The 19,440-nt window shown below is 40.5% G+C and overlaps 1 protein-coding gene across 2 annotated transcripts in view; it reads right to left on the bottom strand.

Annotated features, from left to right (window-relative positions):
• The window catches only part of MIPOL1 (mirror-image polydactyly 1), a 302,694-nt gene that overhangs the window by 128,170 nt on the left and 155,084 nt on the right, over positions 1–19,440 (bottom strand). For both annotated transcript variants that reach the window (XM_075844430.1, XM_075844431.1), the window contains exon 8: positions 13,222–13,392. In XM_075844430.1, the coding sequence (XP_075700545.1) occupies positions 13,222–13,392 (171 nt within the window). The remainder of the gene's footprint in view (positions 1–13,221; positions 13,393–19,440) is intronic.

The raw sequence follows: 19,440 nt of genomic DNA, 5'->3' as shown, positions 1-19,440 counted from the left end.
AATAATGTCATACAGTGCCCTAACACTGCCAGTCATCGCTTAAATAATAGTACTGTATAATGTGCTCAGTGCTGTATTTTCTTGCAACGAGATCCTGCTATGCATCACCCTGAAGGTGGTAGATGCCACTAGATGGTGTTGGCCATAGGGCATTTGTCTCTTTTGCCTCCTCTATAATCTGGCCCTGATCCTATGAGTAAAATTTACTATGTAATCTGCATTAGATCATATGGCATTAGTGTTACATTGTTACATAGGTTGAAAAACATACAGATCCATAAAGTTCAACATTTCTCAATAAATTAACCGTCATTCATTGCTTGATTAAAATTAACCCCTAATGTCATTCAACAATAAAAAAAACATCTAGCCTTTTTTAAATGCTGACATAGTATCTGCCATCACCACCTCTTGGGGTAGGGCATTCCAAACATTGACCACTCTAACTGTAAAGAACCCTTTCCTTTATGGATGTCTGACTTTCTTCCACACGCAATGGGTGTCCCCTGGTCCATTGTAGAGTCCTTGCAAGGAAAAGATCATGTCCTCGTTCTCTGTATTGACCACACATATATTATACATATTAATAATATCCCATCTAAGACGTCTTTTTTCCAAGCTGAACAAACTTTTTCTAGCTTTTCATTGTAAGTGACGCCTCCTATCCCATGTAATAATCGAATTGCCCACCTTTGAACCCTCTCCAGTTCTCCTATATCCTTTTTACAATGTGGAGCCCAAAACTGAATTCCATATTCTAGATGTGGCTTTTCAAGGGATTTATGGAGGGGTAATATTACATTTGAATCACAGGTTTTTATCTCTCTTTTTATACACCCCAAAATCCTATTTGCTTTTGCAGCTGCTGCCTGACATTGAGTGCTGCTGCTTAGCTTATTTGTTACCAGAATACCTAGGTCCTTCTCTTATTCCATTATCCACAGTTTTATTACATTTAATGTATAAGAATTAATGCTATTATTGAATCCTAGGTGCATTAGTTTACATTTATCGACATTCAATTTCATCTGCCATGTTTTTGCCCATGCTGCTGGCTTATCTAGGTCTTTCTGCAATATGTTATAGTCAAGTTGAGTTTTAAGTACCCTGCAAAGTTTTGGATTGTCAGCAAAAACGGACACCTTGCTACCAATCCCATCCACAAGGTCATTAATAAAGAAATTAAAAAGAATTGGGCCTAACACCGATCTTTGTGGTACCCGCTGCTCACTTCAACCCATTTTGAATAAGTTCCATTTATAACGACACTTTGTTTTCTGTCTCTTAACCAATTCTTTACCCACTTGCATATATGGTCCCCCAATCCCTGTGTCTGTAGCTTCAGATCAAGACTGTTGTGTGGTACAGTATCAAATGCTTTTGCAAAATCCAAATATATCACACCAGCCGCATGACAAACATCCAGATTTGCACTTACCTCCTCATAGAAACCGAGCATGTTGTTTAGGCACGACCTGTTTTTCATGAATCCATGCTGGTTATCAGGTATTAGAATTTTCTCTGCTATATACTTTTGCAGTTCATCTTTTAGAGTACTCTCAAATATTTTACATACCACAGATGTCAAACTTACTGGACGGTAGTTACTCGGTTCCACCTTTTTACCCTTTTTAAATACTGGTACAACATTAGCTGTCCTTTAATCCTGTGGCACTAACGCCTCATGCACCCGATAGTCTTCACGGCCCCTTTCACTTTAGCGGGTGAATTGGACCCGGGAAAAATGATCCGATCCGAAGAAAGATAGGACATGCACTATCTTTCCTCGGATCACTGATAGGATTCGGCTGGCGCATACGGTCGTGTGCATGAGGCGTAAAATGAGGTGCAATGGTCTGCCCAATACTGAGCTCAATTCCCTTAATATCCGTGGGTGAATGCCGTCTGGGCCATGGGATTTATCAGTATTTAATTTGCTCAGACGTAGCTGTACTTCCTCCTGTGTTCAGCAGGTAATATCGGGTGGGAACCTTTATCACTGTCCCCCTGAATATCTGGCACTGTTAACTGCATACGCTCCATATAATTCCAGATATGCAGTTTTATCATGACATATAAATAGTTAACACATCAACATAAAATTACATCACAGCCTGACAATGCGAAGATGTCTAGACAAGATACATGATTTTTGCCACTCTATAACTGGACTAAAACACAAGGATATTTAACTCTCTTTGTTTTCAACTGACCAGGAATCTGTCTGGTGACCGGTTCCATCTCATATCTGTAGACAGCTTAAGACGTTGAACTGGTCACTGCCAGCCATACCCAATGGCTCTAAAGCTGGACATTTTCAGAACAAAGGAACGCAAGTCTGATATACAGCAGGGTTTCACAACTTTATTAACGTCCAGAGATCTCAAGTACTCCCAGACTGTGTGCTGATCTGTAGGGCGTCTTGGTGTAAAACATAACCCCCTTCCACACCAGCTCAAAGATCTGGGGATGAATATGTTGCTGATGTAATTTATAACACTATGGCTGTTACTGGTATCTACAACATATATGCAGTGTCTAATGTGAGCAAGTAATAAGACATGGCTCCCACTCACAGGCTGAAAGCCTCTGACAAACGTCTCATGTAGTTATAATAAGTGATGTCATACATGGTAACAGGTAGATAATGTCTCATGTAGTAATAATAAGTGATATCATACATGGTAACAGGTAGATAATATCTCATGTAGTTATAATAAGTGATGTCATACATGGTAACAGGTAGAAATCTCATGTAGTAATAATAAGTGATGTCATACATGGTAACAGGTAGATAATGTGTCATGTAGTTATAATAAGTGATATCATACATGGTAACAGGTAGATAATGTCTCATGTAGTTATAATAAGTGATATCATACATGGTAACAGGTAGATAATGTCTCATGGAGTTATAATAAGCGATATCATACATGGTAACAGGTAGAATGTCTCATGTAGTTATAATAAGTGATATCATACATGGTAACAGGTAGAATGTCTCATGTAGTTATAATAAGTGATATCATACATAGTAACAGGTAGAATGTCTCATGTAGTTATAATAAGTGATATCATACATAGTAACAGGTAGATAATGTCTCATGTAGTTATTAGTGATATCATACATGGTAACAGGTAGAATGTCTCATGTAGTTATAATAAGTGATATCATACATAGTAACAGGTAGAATGTCTCATGTAGTTATAATAAGTGATATCATACATGGTAACAGGTAGATAATGTCTCATGTAGTTATTAGTGATATCATACATGGTAACAGGTAGAATGTCTCATGTAGTTATAATAAGTGATATCATACATAGTAACAGGTAGAATGTCTCATGTAGTTATAATAAGTGATATTATGCATGGTAATTGGTAGATAATATCTCAAGTAGTTATAATAAGCGATATCATACATGGTAACAGGTAGAATGTCTCATGTAGTTATAATAAGTGATATCATACATGGTAACAGGTAGAATGTCTCATGTAGTTATAATAAGTGATATCATACATGGTAACAGGTAGATAATGTCTCATGTAGTTATAATAAGTGATATCATACATAGTAACAGGTAGAATGTCTCATGTAGTTATAATAAGTGATATCATACATGGTAACAGGTAGATAATGTCTCATGTAGTTATTAGTGATATCATACATGGTAACAGGTAGAATGTCTCATGTAGTTATAATAAGTGATATCATACATAGTAACAGGTAGAATGTCTCATGTAGTTATAATAAGTGATATTATGCATGGTAATTGGTAGATAATATCTCAAGTAGTTATAATAAGCGATATCATACATGGTAACAGGTAGAATGTCTCATGTAGTTATAATAAGTGATATCATACATAGTAACAGGTAGAATGTCTCATGTAGTTATAATAAGTGATATCATACATGGTAACAGGTAGAATGTCTCATGTAGTTATAATAAGTGATATCATACATGGTAACAGGTAGATAATGTCTCATGTAGTTATAATAAGTGATATCATACATAGTAACAGGTAGAATGTCTCATGTAGTTATAATAAGTGATATCATACATGGTAACAGGTAGAATGTCTCATGTAGTTATAATAAGTGATATCATACATGGTAACAGGTAGAATGTCTCATGTAGTTATAATAAGTGATATCATACATGGTAACAGGTAGATAATGTCTCATGTAGTTATAATAAGTGATATCATACATAGTAACAGGTAGAATGTCTCATGTAGTTATAATAAGTGATATCATACATGGTAACAGGTAGATAATGTCTCATGTAGTTATTAGTGATATCATACATGGTAACAGGTAGAATGTCTCATGTAGTTATAATAAGTGATATCATACATAGTAACAGGTAGAATGTCTCATGTAGTTATAATAAGTGATATTATGCATGGTAATTGGTAGATAATATCTCAAGTAGTTATAATAAGCGATATCATACATGGTAACAGGTAGAATGTCTCATGTAGTTATAATAAGTGATATCATACATGGTAACAGGTAGAATGTCTCATGTAGTTATAATAAGTGATATCATACATGGTAACAGGTAGATAATATCTCATGTAGTTATAATATGTGATATCCTGTAGGAAAAAAGAAGGTTGTGTTTTTCTAAGTGTCCCACATAAGCTGCATACAGTTTTGCTTTTGTGGTTATAGGTACTTTTATCCAACATGAAGGTACTATCTGTGCACATATAGGAGGGTGCAACTTGGAACCAATAATGATTCCCGGGACTCACGGGTTCAGTGAAAGCGTGTCTCTGGCACACAGGATCCACCTGTTATCTATCACATCTCAGTTATGAACTTAGTTGTGATAGATTACAGGTGGATCAGGGCCCGCTGACACAGAATCCGTCAGCACCGCAGGACTGACAGATTCAGGTAATAGCGAACCATATAGCTGCTCTGTATAGAGAATACAGAGCAGATGTACCTCAAAAAGTTAAACAAATTTTTAATAAAAAACTAAATTATAAAGTTACACCAATCACAGTGATTGCCCTGTTTATTAATATATATATATATATATATATATATATATATATATATATATATATATATATAAAAATAATTAATAATAAATATATACAGTGAAGGAAATAAGTATTTGATCCCTTGCTGATTTTGTAAGTTTGCCCACTGTCAAAGACATGAACAGTCTAGAATTTTTAGGCTAGGTTAATTTTACCAGTGAGAGATAGATTATATAAAAAAAAAAAAAAAAAAAATCACATTGTCAAAATTATATATATTTATTTGCATTATTGCACAGAGAAATAAGTATTTGATCCCTTTGGCAAACAAGACTTAATACTTGGTGGCAAAACCCTTGTTGGCAAGCACAGCAGTCAGACATTTTTAGTAGTTGATGATGAGGTTTGCACACATGTTAGATGGAATTTTGGCCCACTCCTCTTTGCAGATCATCTGTAAATCATTAAGATTTCGAGGCTGTCGCTTGGCAACTCGGATCTTCAGCTCCCTCCATAAGTTTTCGATGGGATTAAGGTCTGGAGACTGGCTAGGCCACTCCATGACCTTAATGTGCTCCTTTTTGATCCACTCCTTTGTTGCCTTGGCTGTATGTTTCGGGTAATTGTCGTGCTGGAAGACCCAGCCACGAGCCATTTTTAATGTCCTGGTGGAGGGAAGGAGGTTGTCACTCAGGATTTGACGGTACATGGCTCCATCCATTCTCCCATTGATGCGGTGAAGTAATCCTGTGCCCTTAGCAGAGAAACACCCCCAAAACATAATGTTTCCACCTCCATGCTTGGCAGTGGGGACGGTGTTCTTTGGGTCATAGGCAGCATTTCTCTTCCTCCAAAAACGGCGAGTTGAGTTAATGCCAATGAGCTCAATTTTAGTCTCATCTGACCACAGCACCTTCTCCCAATCACTCTCAGAATCATCCAGATGTTCATTTGCAAACTTCAGACGGCCTGTACATGTGCCTTCTTGAGCAGGGGGACCTTGCGGGCACTGCAGGATTTTAATCCATTACGGCGTAATGTGTTACCAATGGTTTTCTTGGTGACTGTGGTCCCAGCTGCCTTTAGATCATTAACAAGTTCCCCCTGTGTAGTTTTCGGCTAAGCTTTCACCTTCCTCAGGATCAAGGATACCCCACGAGGTGAGATTTTGCATGGAGCCCCAGATCGATGTCGATTGACAGTCATCTTTTATGTCTTCCATTTTCTTACTATTGCACCAACAGTTGTCTCCTTCTCACCCAGCGTCTTACTTATGGTTTTGTAGCCCATTCCAGCCTTGTGCAGGTCTATGATCTTGTCCCTGACATCCTTAGAAAGCTCTTTGGCACCAAGTTGATTTGGAGCGTGTAACTGGTCTGGAGGAGGCTGAACACTTAATGGTTGGTAGGGGATCAAATACTTATTTCTCTGTGCACAATGCAAATAAATATATATAATTTTGACAATGTGATTTTCTTTTTTTTTTTTTTTTATATAATCTATCTCTCACTGGTAAAATTAACCTAGCCTAAAAATTCTAGACTGTTCATGACTTTGACAGTGGGCAAACGTACAAAATCAGCAAGGGATCAAATACTTATTTCCTCCACTGTATATACACTACCGTTGAAAAGTTTGGGGTCACCCAGGCAATTTTGTGTTTTCCATGAAAACTCACATTTATATTTATCAAATGTGTTGCAAAATGACTAGAAAATATAGTCAAGACATTGACAAGGTTAGAAATAATGATTTTTACTTGAAATAATAATTATCTCCTTCAAACTTTGCTTTCGTCAAAGAATGCTCCATTTGCAGCAATTACAGCATTGCAGACCTTTGGCATTCTAGCTGGTAATTTGCTGAGATAATCGGGAGAAATTTCACCCCATGCTTCCAAAAGCCCCTCCCACAAGTTGGATTGGCTTGATGGGCACTTCTTGCGTACCATACGGTCAAGCTGCTCCCACAACAGCTCTATGGGGTTGAGATCTGGTGACTGCGCTGGGCACTCCATTACAGTTAGAATACCAGCTGCCTGCTTCTTCCCTAAATAGTTCTTGCATAATTTGGAGGTGTGCTTTGGGTCATTGTCCTGTTGTAGGATGAAATTGGCTCCAATCAAGCGCTGTCCACAGGGTATGGCATGGCGTTGCAAAATGGAGTGATGGCCTTCCTTATTCAAAATCCCTTTTACCTTGTACAAATCTCTCACTTTACCAGCACCAAAGCAACCCCAGACCATCACATTACCTCCACCATGCTTGACAGATGGCGTCAGGCACTCTTCCAGCATCTTTTCAGTTGTTCTGCGTCTCACAAATGTTCTTCTGTGTGATCCAAACACCTCAAACTTCAATTCGTCTGTCCATAACACTTTTTTCCAATCTTCCTCTGTCCAATGTCTGTGTGCTTTTGCCCATATTAATCTTTTTCTTTTATTAGCCAGTCTCAGATATGGCTTTTTCTTTGCCACTCTGCCCTGAAGGCCAGCATCCCGGAGTCGCCTCTTCACTGTAGATGTTGACACTGGCGTTTTGCGGGTACTATTTAATGAAGCTGCCAGTTGAGGACCTGTGAGGCGTCTATTTCTAAAACTAGAAACTCTAATGTACTTGTCTTGTTGCTCAGTTGTGCAGTGGGGCCTCCCACTTCTCTTTCTACTCTGGTTAGAGCCTGTTTTTGCTGTCCTCTGAAAGGAGTAGTACACACCGTTGTAGGAAATCTTCAGTTTCTTGGCAATTTCTCACATGGAATAGCCTTCATTTCTAAGAACAAGAATAGACTGTCGAGTTTCACATGAAAGCTCTCTTTTTCTAGCCATTTTGAGCGTTTAATCCAACCCACAAATGTAATGCTCCAGATTCTCAACTAGCTCAAAGGAAAGTCAGTTTTATAGCTCCTCTAAACAGCAAAACTGATTACAGCGGTGCTAACATAATTGCACAAGGGTTTTCAAGTGTTTTCTAATCATCCATTAGCCTTCTAACACAGTTAGCAAACACAATGTACCATTAGAACACTGGAGTGATGGTTGCTGGAAATGGGCCTCTATACACCTATGTAGATATTGCATTAAAAACCAGACGTTTGCAGCTAGAATAGTCATTTAGCACATTAACAATGTATAGAGTGTATTTCTGATTAATTTAATGTTATCTTCATTGAAAGAAACTGTGCTTTTCTTTCAAAAATAAGAAATTTTCTAAGTGACCCTAAACTTTTGAACGGTAGCGTGTATATATATATATATATATATATATATACATACATACACACACACATATATATATATATATATATATATATATATATATATATATATACATCCACACTCTTCAACGAATTAGGCAGCACTCCAGACATTTTCAAAGAGAAGAAAAAGCGTTTTAATTCCCCCATCATTATGGGACCTTTCAGCCCCAACATGGGCCTTTCTCAAGCATGCTTACTGATGGGTGAATAAAAACACTTTTTCTTCACTTTGAAAACGTCTGGAGTGCTGCCTAATTTGTTGAAGTGTTTGTGAGAGGGCTGGAGGTTGGAGCCCTGAGGTGTGCGAAGATGTCACCTCTCCTGACATGTCTGTTTCAGTAAATACTTGTAATTGCCATGACATAATAATTCTGGAACATACTGCCTTAGAACTCCACGATGTGCGGTTCCTCTGTTATTCCTCATAGAAATTTATGAATAAATTGACAACTGGGTGTTACCAGTTTGGGGTGTGCCAGAGTGACACTGTATAGGGACACGCCTCTTTGACAAGGCGAAAGGTAACACCCAGTTGTCAATTTATTCATACATTTCTAGGAGGAATAACAGAAGAATGGCACAATGCCCAATGTTCCAATATAGTAAATTTAATTTGGAATACAAGTATTTACTAACATAGACATGTCAGGAGAAGTGACAGGTCCCCTTTAGTTCTGCAACAAGTAGAATCCTTTCTGTTATCACCTGCTCTTCATTCTGGCTAACAAGGGAAGGGCATCCCGATCAGGGGATCCCAAATCCATATATCTTAATAAGACTCATGGAGAGGTGTTGTGCGAAGAGGACAATACTTCTGACAACAGGGAATAAATGATTAAAATATGGGTGAAAGATGCCGTAGACAATAATATGCAGGTAATTCTACTGTGCAGCAAGAAATACACTATTCGGACGCCAACACTTGCTGGACTCAAACCTTCATCATTGTCCCGTATGGTTAACGCAGGCCCAGCGGTGTATAAGTGGGCAGCATACCCGTGACTGCAAGCAAACACTCAAAAGGTTAATACACAGGCCATTTGGGCATACAAAGTAGAGTTTATTTTTAGACTGTTATTTATGGCGCTATGAAAATACGCAATGCTGGCTTTTCCTGCATTAAACGGATATCTAAGAAGCCGCTGCCCTGAATACAGCTCGGAGCACAGTGCGGCTCTGTAGTCCTTACACACACAGCACTGACTACTGATGGCCTGGACTGCAGGATTAACAGCATTTCAATGTAGCACTTTATAGGTTCAAGGTTTAGCACCCTGGAACGACAAATTAATTCTAACTCAACCAGCTAGAGGCGGAATACCTGTGAATGCTTTTCTATCGCACGTTATAATTCTACACAGCGTGAGCCTTTATACATAGATGATCTGCACAAGCCCACGTGCCACTGGACTGGCAAGACTGCCAATACAGAAGAGTAGCCACTGCTGGTAAGACCTACACGTCTGCTCTATAAACTCATCTAGAATTCCAAATCATTACAAACCTATCCCTGCCCAGGGGTGTAACTACAGTGGGTGATGCGACCGCTACCTCTGCACCCACTAAAGTTACGCCCCCTGCACTTGTGTGAATAAAGCCTAAGGCCTCATGAACACGACCGTAGTGTCTTTTACTGTCCGCAAAGATGGATCCGTAGTCATCCGCATATCTGGCACGCTGACCGCACATACGGACTGTAGTGCATTCGTATTTACGAATCTGCAAAAAAATAGGGAGGCTGCAAATGATGTGACCAACATGTCCCAACCCCTTGAAAAGGTCACATGATCATTCAGGTGTCATTTTTTTTAGGTATCCCCTGCCGTGGCATAGCAACGCTTCCGCAATTACAGACAGGTATGGATGCACATCCGTAGCCATCCACAATTTTGCCCGTGCCCATAGACTTCTATGGGCAAGTCTGTGCCGCAATTGCGGACAGGAATAGGACATGTTCTATATTTTGCGGATCATTTCTACAGCCCGGACACATACTGAAAGGTGTTTGTGGCCTATTAAAATGAATGGGTCCGCAGATTATCCGTAATTAAGGATTTGTAATTACAGATAAAAACTACGGTCGTGTGCAGAACTTGCTAATGATCAGACGGACTATTAAAGGGAAGCTCCAACTTTGGGCAAATGCACAGAATACATTATAAAATTGCTTAAGTAACAATCACCTAGATCATTTAATACCGGTTGGCATGTCCCTATTATACCATGCAGTAATAGGAGAAAAAAAAAATCACATTTTTCACTGCTTCTCTGTAGCTCCATCATTAGTTTACAACACTTTGTATCCTATCCCATAAACGGCAGCTTAAATCTTATTGTTTGATAGGAAAGAAAGTTGCAGGGAGTGTGAATTTCAGAATATTCCCCCAGTTTCCTATAATAAAATATTAAATTTGCTTCTTAAAAGGAACGTCTCCATTTTCAAACAACTTCGGAAATTCTGAGTTAATAGAAGGAGGTCCCTCATTCAGGACCATCGGAGAAAAACCTACAAAGAGTGCCCCCCGCAGAGTGCCCCCCGCTCTAAGGGACTCGGCATGTCGGTGCATTACACAGACAGCCCCTCGATTTCAATGTTAAGTAATAAGTGTAATGACTTATTTCTCCTGTGGTGGTGCTGCAGGAAAATTGAACAGTTGCTGCCTGGTTCATCCACAGATTACAACTGATCAATGAGAGACTCTGATCACAGGGTGTACCACTTATTTTAGGGGTAACCCTTCTAACAAAAAGGGATTATACACTTGAAATAAAGAGAGATAAAGTCAGCAGGAGGATGTTATAGTCTTGCCATAAGAAGAAATACGCTGTCTATAGGTGTCAAGGTTTACGCGTTTCGCCTGTAACTACAGGTTGTGTTTTTTGACAGAATTAATAAGTGATTTGTTTTGACGCTTGAAACCGAGAGCAAAGTATAAACTGACACTGAGGCAAAAGTGTAGATTATTTCAAAGCAGTGAAATGTCTCATTGGCGTTGTGGATTTATTTAGGGAAGCCAATTAGATTATTTACAGAAGCTTATTTTCTGCTCTGCTGGGTGGAATTGCTCCTTTAACGACTTGCTACAGACTGATTCAGTAATTCGGCCTCCTTTTGACGACATTCAGCCTCATTTAAGCTGCCTTGCTACTGGAATTATGGAATTTGGCAGGGCCTACAGGAAGACAAGTGAATGTTTATATTGCCTTAGAAAGGGAAATCAGTTAGCTGCTAGCTGGCAACCTTTGACTACAAATTCTAAGGTTGCTTTGTACCTGCAAGAGCATCTGTGACCCTATTTTGCAGCTCAGGAGAGTAACGGGGCCCTGTGAGCAGTGGAATAGGGATGTCAATCTCAATGCGGGAATCTGGGGCATGTCTGGATTGGTATATGTGTATGAGGTTTTAACCCTGTAACTGACAAACAGGTCATATAAAAACGTAAAAGGAAAAGGTTTATTTTCTTTAACTCTTTAGAAGCACACCTTAACATTTAAACAGCTGCTACAAATAGAGCAAGCCGGCTGCAGTATCATTTCTAATAATTCAGACAAAACAGGGAGGATTCCACTTCCATAAACTATGATTTTACAAAAAAAACATAACTTTTTTTTTATTAAAAGCTGCAGTTTTCTCCTTATAGAAGGGACAAAGATCAGTTTGTTTTTTTTTTGTTTGGTTCCCCTCGCCAACAATGTGATCAATACAAATCCCTGGGAGCTGATGTGAATTTATGGGTTCGTAGTTCAGTGACTTCGAGTAAAGCCACATGCGGCAGCATTGACGCGGCCGCGCTGCCACCGTTAGGCCCAGATGTCAAATTGCTTGTTAATGGCCACGCGTTGTTGCGAGTAAAAAAAAAAACTGTTTACCTGCAAAATTGGGTGACCATAAATGTGTGTCGGCACGACTGTCAGACGTATCGCGACAGTCATTGACGCTCCGTGGGGCTTTAATCTTAATCATCAGTCTGCCCTGGCACTGTGGCTGAGCCCCATTTTCCTCCACCATACAAAGTGAGTATGAAGCCAAAATAGTAAGTGCCCCTGTTATTTTTGAAACATTACTATTGAATTTGCTGTTGCCATACCCAGCACCCATGGCAAATGCTATGCCAGCCTCCCCTAGTTACACCTCTGCTTCATAGTCTTGGCACTTGAATCAATGTATATAAGCTTCTCCTCGTAACGCTTGCCTTGTGAACATCTGGCAGATGTAAATACTGCCCCCTTCAGGTTGTGCTCAGGAAGCGACTTAGGCCATGTTCACACGTTCAGGATTTGATGAGGATTTAGGCGCGGATTCCCTGTCTAAATCCTCACCAAATCCGCTGACAATCCGCATCCAATGCCAGTATCTGCAAGTACCGTATGTGTACCTGTTGAATATGATCACGACAGGCTTTCTGCTTCTTTATATGTTTCCATTCATTTGAATCAAGTATATTGAAAAGTTATATTAAAAGTAGTTGTTATTAACATTATACAACAAATAAGCTTTATTAGCAGAAAACCAAAAAAGTCAAGAAAAAAGTCAGTCATAAGTAAATTTAGGTCCTGTGACCACCCAGGCTCATGCACAGATATAAAACTAAAATATTACTGCACAAATAGCCAAATATTCAAGAAAACCGTATGACAACTCATTTAGAAGACAAGAGCCATACCCAAAGATATTGATTGAAATCCCTTCTCCAGAGTAGGACCGCCCACTAGACTCTTTCGCCCACAGTGAGCAGGGATTTCAGTCAATAAATGACAGATTACTCTGAATCTTTTCCCACAAAACCGTAAATCAATCTGCTCCGCTCCTCCTTCTTTTTAACATAATGCTCGCAGATAGGACGACATGTTTGACGTAACAAATTCCCTTTAAGTGAGAAATTATTTTTTACATAATGATATACACAAAATTTTGCATAGGCAGGACAAAGATAAGGACAAATTAGATCCAGTGTGATCTCTCACCTGAGCACGAGCCGTGTCCCGCTCTATTATGACTGCACCCATCTCCTCACCAGTGATTTGCTCTCTTCTTTCCTGGCTCCTCTTAAAATGCTCTAAAATAAGATCCCCGTTCCGCACAATGTCCGCCCCATCTTCAGCTTCATCCAGTTTATCAAGCAGTTCTTGTAGGGTCTGAAGAAAATATGATCAGTGATAAACAGGTCTCAGCTATAATAAGCATAGACAATAATACAATGGAAACATATGCAGATTTTGCTTTCTGGCGCCTAATTTCTACAAATTTTACTCCAGTGCTCGTTATATTAAGACTGGCGAACACCACAGTCTTAATAAATTCCCTATTTCAATTACGCTCTATTTCAAGATATTGGCTAGCTGTCAGTGAATGGAAACATTTGTCTTTGTATCTAGAGTCTGACAACGGATTGTGACCTAATAATATGAATGCTTGCTACAATTGTATCCAATCAAAACCATTCCCTGTGCACTAAACAACCTGGGGACCAGGCTGATACATAGTAGAAGTAGTAGATGTAGGAGAAGTAGATGTAGTAGAACAGAAGAGAGATTTGTGCTGTGAATATATTCAGATCACAGAAAATTACCTGGATACAATTGCAGCAAATTCAGCAGTGAGAAAGACTAAGGCCTCATGCACAGGACCGTAGCCATGTGCACGGCCGTGATTTTCGGGTCGGCCGGCAGCAGACTGTCAGCCGCGAGCTGCCCGCAAATGGCGGCCCATGCACATGGCTGCGGCCGTTATTTTCAATGAGCCTGGACCGCAGAACACGGCCGTAATAAGACATGTCCGTTCTTTCTGCGGTCCAGGCTCCCGGGCCATGTACGGACCGTGAAAACCACGGTCGTGTGCATGGCCCCATAGGAATGAATGGGGCCGCAATTCTCCAATTCTGTAAAACCACAGGAAATCCGGGTATAGCAGTCATAATATGGATGCTAAAATGCAGCCATACTACAGCCCTCTGAAACGGCCTAATACTGCATGGGTTTTAGCCTATGGACGTAAACAAAATGTCTTCATTCAGTGACAGAAAGTAGAGATCTTCAAATGATATAGGAAACAAAAACTCTTTATTTTGATTACATTTACAGAGGATTCGTAAGTAGTGAAGTGACCAATGCAAATTTGGCAGTGGTTATGACTGTGTTGTGCCGCTTGATGCTCCTCTTAGTGGCACATCTTAGCGTCAAGTGGGCACGCAGTCTATTGACAACGCTACAGATAAAACTCCTGCATGAACAGGGATAAACAAAGCTCATGTCACAATGGTAAATGAGAAGCATAAAATAAAACTTTATTAAAATAGCGGATTCCCTGGCAGGATTTTAGCACGTACGGGGGTTTCTGCAGACTTTTTTTATTCTTATACAGCTGAAAATCAGGATGCACAAACAATACATCCCCAGAAGTTAAATGATAAGCTCAGCCCTGCTACATCTGTAACTTGGAGATTATATATATATATAAGGGTTCGCCTCCCCACACCTCTTGCTGTCATTCCCGTTAGTTGTTCTCCCAACCTCTGGGACACGCAACGTTGAACAGTGCTGATATCACGGCCTAGGAGCGTAGCGTCCGTTTCAGTTTTCGAAAAGTGGCGATAACTGGCACGTCGATGAACAGGAGTCATTGCACAATCATCCCACACAAGTTGATAAAATTTTGGATGTTTCAAAAACTTTGCTTTTAAGCAACATGCCACAGATTGGCGCTAGGTGCTTGAAAATTTGATTATTTGCAGATCTTCGTGATACCGGCTACTTCCTCGATTTGCTTAACCTTACGGCTTGCCATTCTAGGTGTGGCAATTTCAATGTTGAGGAGTATATATGTATATATATATATATATATATATATATATATATATATATATACACACACACATACACAAATTTCGGTCCAACGGGATCTTTCTCAAGCAATGTGTGACATACAGGATTGGGTATATATATATATATATATATATATATATATATATATATATACCCTAGTGTTACAGTGAATCCATCAACAAATTGTATATGTTAATAAATAAAGAGAAGTGACAAAATATATCTATATGAGTACAATATATACATACAAACGCCATGTGTATAGCCAAATTCATTGTGCAGTCATTCATTTCATATATAGTACATATAAGCCATTAGGTAATATCCTAATGGACACACGCTCATCTGTGGATAGACGCCATAACGGCGTCTCTACATCACTACTGCGCATGCGCGTGTGTGTTAAATTAAGTCCGGCAAGGGGAAGGGCAAAGAATTTGAATAAGATAAGAGTACCAAATCACAATACCACCGATGAGCGTGTGTCCATTAGGTAGTGAGTACAGTCCAGCTGAAAGTACACTTAATAGTCTATGATACACAGCTGACCTCTTTCTTATGTTTTTATTACCTTATTTATCATTATGGCACTGTTTGACCGCACTTTATTTCACATTATATATACTATATATGAAATTAATGACTGAACAATGAATTTGGCTATACATATGGCGTTTGTATGTATATATTGTACACAAAGATATACAGTGAAGGAAATAAGTATTTGATCCCTTGCTGATTTTGTAAGTTTGCCCACTGTCAAAGACATCAACAGTCTAGAATTTTTAGGCTAGGTTAATTTTACCAGTGAGAGATAGATTATATAAAAAAAAAAACAGAAAATCACATTGTCAAAATTATATATATTTATTTGCATTGTGCACAGAGAAATAAGTATTTGATCCCCTACCAACCATTAAGAGTTCAGCCTCCTCCAGACCAGTTACACGCTCCAAATCAACTTGGTGCCTGCATTAAAGACAGCTGTCTTACATGGTCACCTGTATAAAAGACTCCTGTCCACAGACTCAATGAATCAGTCTGACTCTAACCTCTACAACATGGGCAAGACCAAAGAGCTTTCTAAGGATGTCAGGGACAAGATCATAGACCTGCACAAGGCTGGAATGGGCTACAAAACCATAAGTAAGACTCTGGGTGAGAAGGAGACAACTGTTGGTGCAATAGTAAGAAAATGGAAGACATACAAAATGACTGTCAATCGACATCGATCTGGGACTCCATGCAAAATCTCACCTTGTGGGGTATCCTTGATCCTGAGGAAGGTGAGAGCTCAGCCAAAAACTACACGGGGGGAACTTGTTAATGATCTCAAGGCAGCTGGGACCACAGTCACCAAGAAAACCATTGGTAACACATTACGCCGTAATGGATTAAAATCCTGCAGTGCCCGCAAGGTCCCCCTGTTCAAGAAGGCACATGTACAGGCCCATCTGAAGTTTGCAAATGAACATCTGGATGATTCTGAGAGTGATTGGGAGAAGGTGCTGTGGTCAGGTGAGACTAAAATTGAGCTCTTTGGCATTAACTCAACTCGCCGTGTTTGGAGGAAGAGAAATGCTGCCTATGACCCAAAGAACACCGTCCCCACTGTCAAGCATGGAGGTGGAAACATTATGTTTTGGGGGTGTTTCTCTGCTAAGGGCACAGGACTACTTCACCGCATCAATGGGAGAATGGATGGAGCCATGTACCGTCAAATCCTGAGTGACAACCTCCTTCCCTCTACCAGGACATTAAAAATGGCTCGTGGCTGGGTCTTCCAGCACGACAATGACCCGAAACATACAGCCAAGGCAACAAAGGAGTGGCTCAAAAAGAAGCACATTAAGGTCATGGAGTGGCCTAGCCAGTCTCCAGACCTTAATCCCATCGAAAACTTATGGAGGGAGCTGAAGATCCGAGTTGCCAAGCGACAGCCTCGAAATCTTAATGATTTACAGATGATCTGCAAAGAGGAGTGGGCCAAAATTCCATCTAACATGTGTGCAAACCTCATCATCAACTACAAAAAACGTCTGACTCTTGTGCTTGCCAACAAGGGTTTTGCCACTAAGTATTAAGTCTTGTTTGCCAAAGGGATCAAATACTTATTTCTCTGTGCACAATGCAAATAAATATATATAATTTTGACAATGTGATTTTCTTTTTTTTATTTTTATATAATCTATCTCTCACTGGTAAAATTAACCTAGCCTAAAAATTCTAGACTGTTCATGTCTTTGACAGTGGGCAAACTTACAAAATCAGCAAGGGATCAAATACTTATTTCCTTCACTGTATATATTTTTTTCTTTGTATTTATTCACATATGAAATTTGTTGATTGATTCACTGTAACTTTAGGGCAGGGGTCTCAAGCACGTGGCCCGCGGGCCGCATGCGGGCCCTGGGGCTGTCATCTGCGGCCCGCGGGACACAGAGCCGCTTGTATAGGCTCTGCTCCGAGACTCTGGAATTCGCTGACATCGCTGTCCACATATGAACAGCGATGTCTGGGGCTTTCTGGAGTACCGTGCAGAGCGCTAGTATTGGCTCTGCTCCGGGACTCTATGGAATTCCCTGACATCGGTGTCTATGTTTGGACACACGATGTCTGGGGCTACCCCAGAGCCGGAATCCTGGGCAGAGCGCTAGTATAGGCTCTGCTCTGGGACTCTGGGGAAGCCTCTGACATCGCTGTCCATACATCTACAATGATGTCCAGGGCTTCCCCAGAGCAGGAGTCCCAGTGATGTCAGGAGCACAGCTGGGGTCCCAGGAAGAGCCTACTAGCGCTCTGCCCAGGACTCCAGCTCTGGGGTTGCCCCTGACATCTCTGTCCATATATGGGCAGTGATGTCAGGAGCAGAGCTGTAATCCCAGGCAGAGTGCTAGAAGCGGCTCTGCTCCGGGACTCCAGCTGTGGGCAAGCCCCTGACATCACTGTGGCAGCATCTGCGGAGGGCACTCTGGCAGCATCTGCAAAGGGCACTGTGGCAGCATCTGCGGAGGGCACTGTGGCAGCATCTGCGGAGGGCACTGTGGCATTATCTAGGGGTGTGTTGCATTATCTACAGAGGGCACTGTGGCATTATCTACAGAGGGCACTATGACATTATCTAGGGGTGTGTTGCATTATCTACAGAGGGCACTGTGGCATTATGTACAGAGGGCACTGAGGCAGAATCTACAGAGGGCACTGAGGCAGAATCTACAGAGGGCACTGTGGCAGCATCTACAGAGGACTCTGCGGCGGCATCTACAAAGGGCACTGCGGCGGCATCTAGAGAGGGCACTACAGCAGCATCCGCAGAGGGCACTGCGGCAGCGTCCGCAGTGGGCACTGCGGCAGCATCCGCAGACGGCACTGCGGCAGCATCCGCAGACGGCACTGCGGCAGCATCCGCAGAGGGCACTGCGGCAGCATCCGCAGAGGGCACTATGGCACTATCTAAAAAGGGGCTGCCCAATCTTGACATGTGTGTCTGCCAAACGCTGCTAACTGAGTTGGAAAAACTTAAACTGGAAAACAGGATTGTTGAAATAAGCACGTGGCGAAAGATCTCAAATTTTAAACCTAGCGGTATTATTATAGTAATGTAGTATTATTATAGTAATATAGTGTTATAGTAGTTCAAATAACTAATTGATTAACAATAATTTTCTATTGTATCAAATTTGAAAGTAATGCGGCCCGTCAACTTCCCATTTTTTCTATATGTGGCCCACTTACCAGGCCGAGTTTGACACCCCTGCTTTAGGGTATATATATACCCAAACCTGTATGTCACATATTGCTTGAGAAAGACCCTATTGAGTTGGATTGAAATATTGCTGGGGTAAATAAAACACAACAGTTTATTTATTCACAATCCGGAGTGCTGCCTCTACTTTTTGCTTATTATACCGAATGGCTCATAGCCTGAGTCTGGGAGGATTTATTTGCACCCACTAACTTGAGCAGTGCGGTTTTCTTTTTGTTTCACCCAAAACACACACACACCCACACACACACACACACATATATACAGTGGATATAAAACGTCTACACACCCCTGTTAAAATGTAGCCAATCATATTCAAACTCATGTTAAATAGTAGTCAGTACACAGCTGCCATTATTTATAGTGATTCTGAGTAACCCCATATAAAGTTCAGCTGTTCTATTAGGATTTTCCTGACATTTTCTTTGTTGCATGTGACCGCAAAAACCCATGGTCCGTAAAGTGCTTACAACACATCAAAGAGATCTGATTGTTGAAAGGCATCAGTCAGGAGAAGGGTACCAAAAAATTTCCAAGGCATTAGATATACCATGGAACACAGTGAAGACGGTTATCAAAAAGTGGATTACATTTAT

This window comes from Rhinoderma darwinii, chromosome 12 (genome assembly GCF_050947455.1).
Source record: "Rhinoderma darwinii isolate aRhiDar2 chromosome 12, aRhiDar2.hap1, whole genome shotgun sequence".
Classification (NCBI taxonomy): Eukaryota; Metazoa; Chordata; class Amphibia; order Anura; family Rhinodermatidae; genus Rhinoderma; species Rhinoderma darwinii.
The sequence above is the reverse complement of the archived record's forward strand: the minus strand, read 5'-3'. Positions and strand labels throughout refer to the sequence as shown.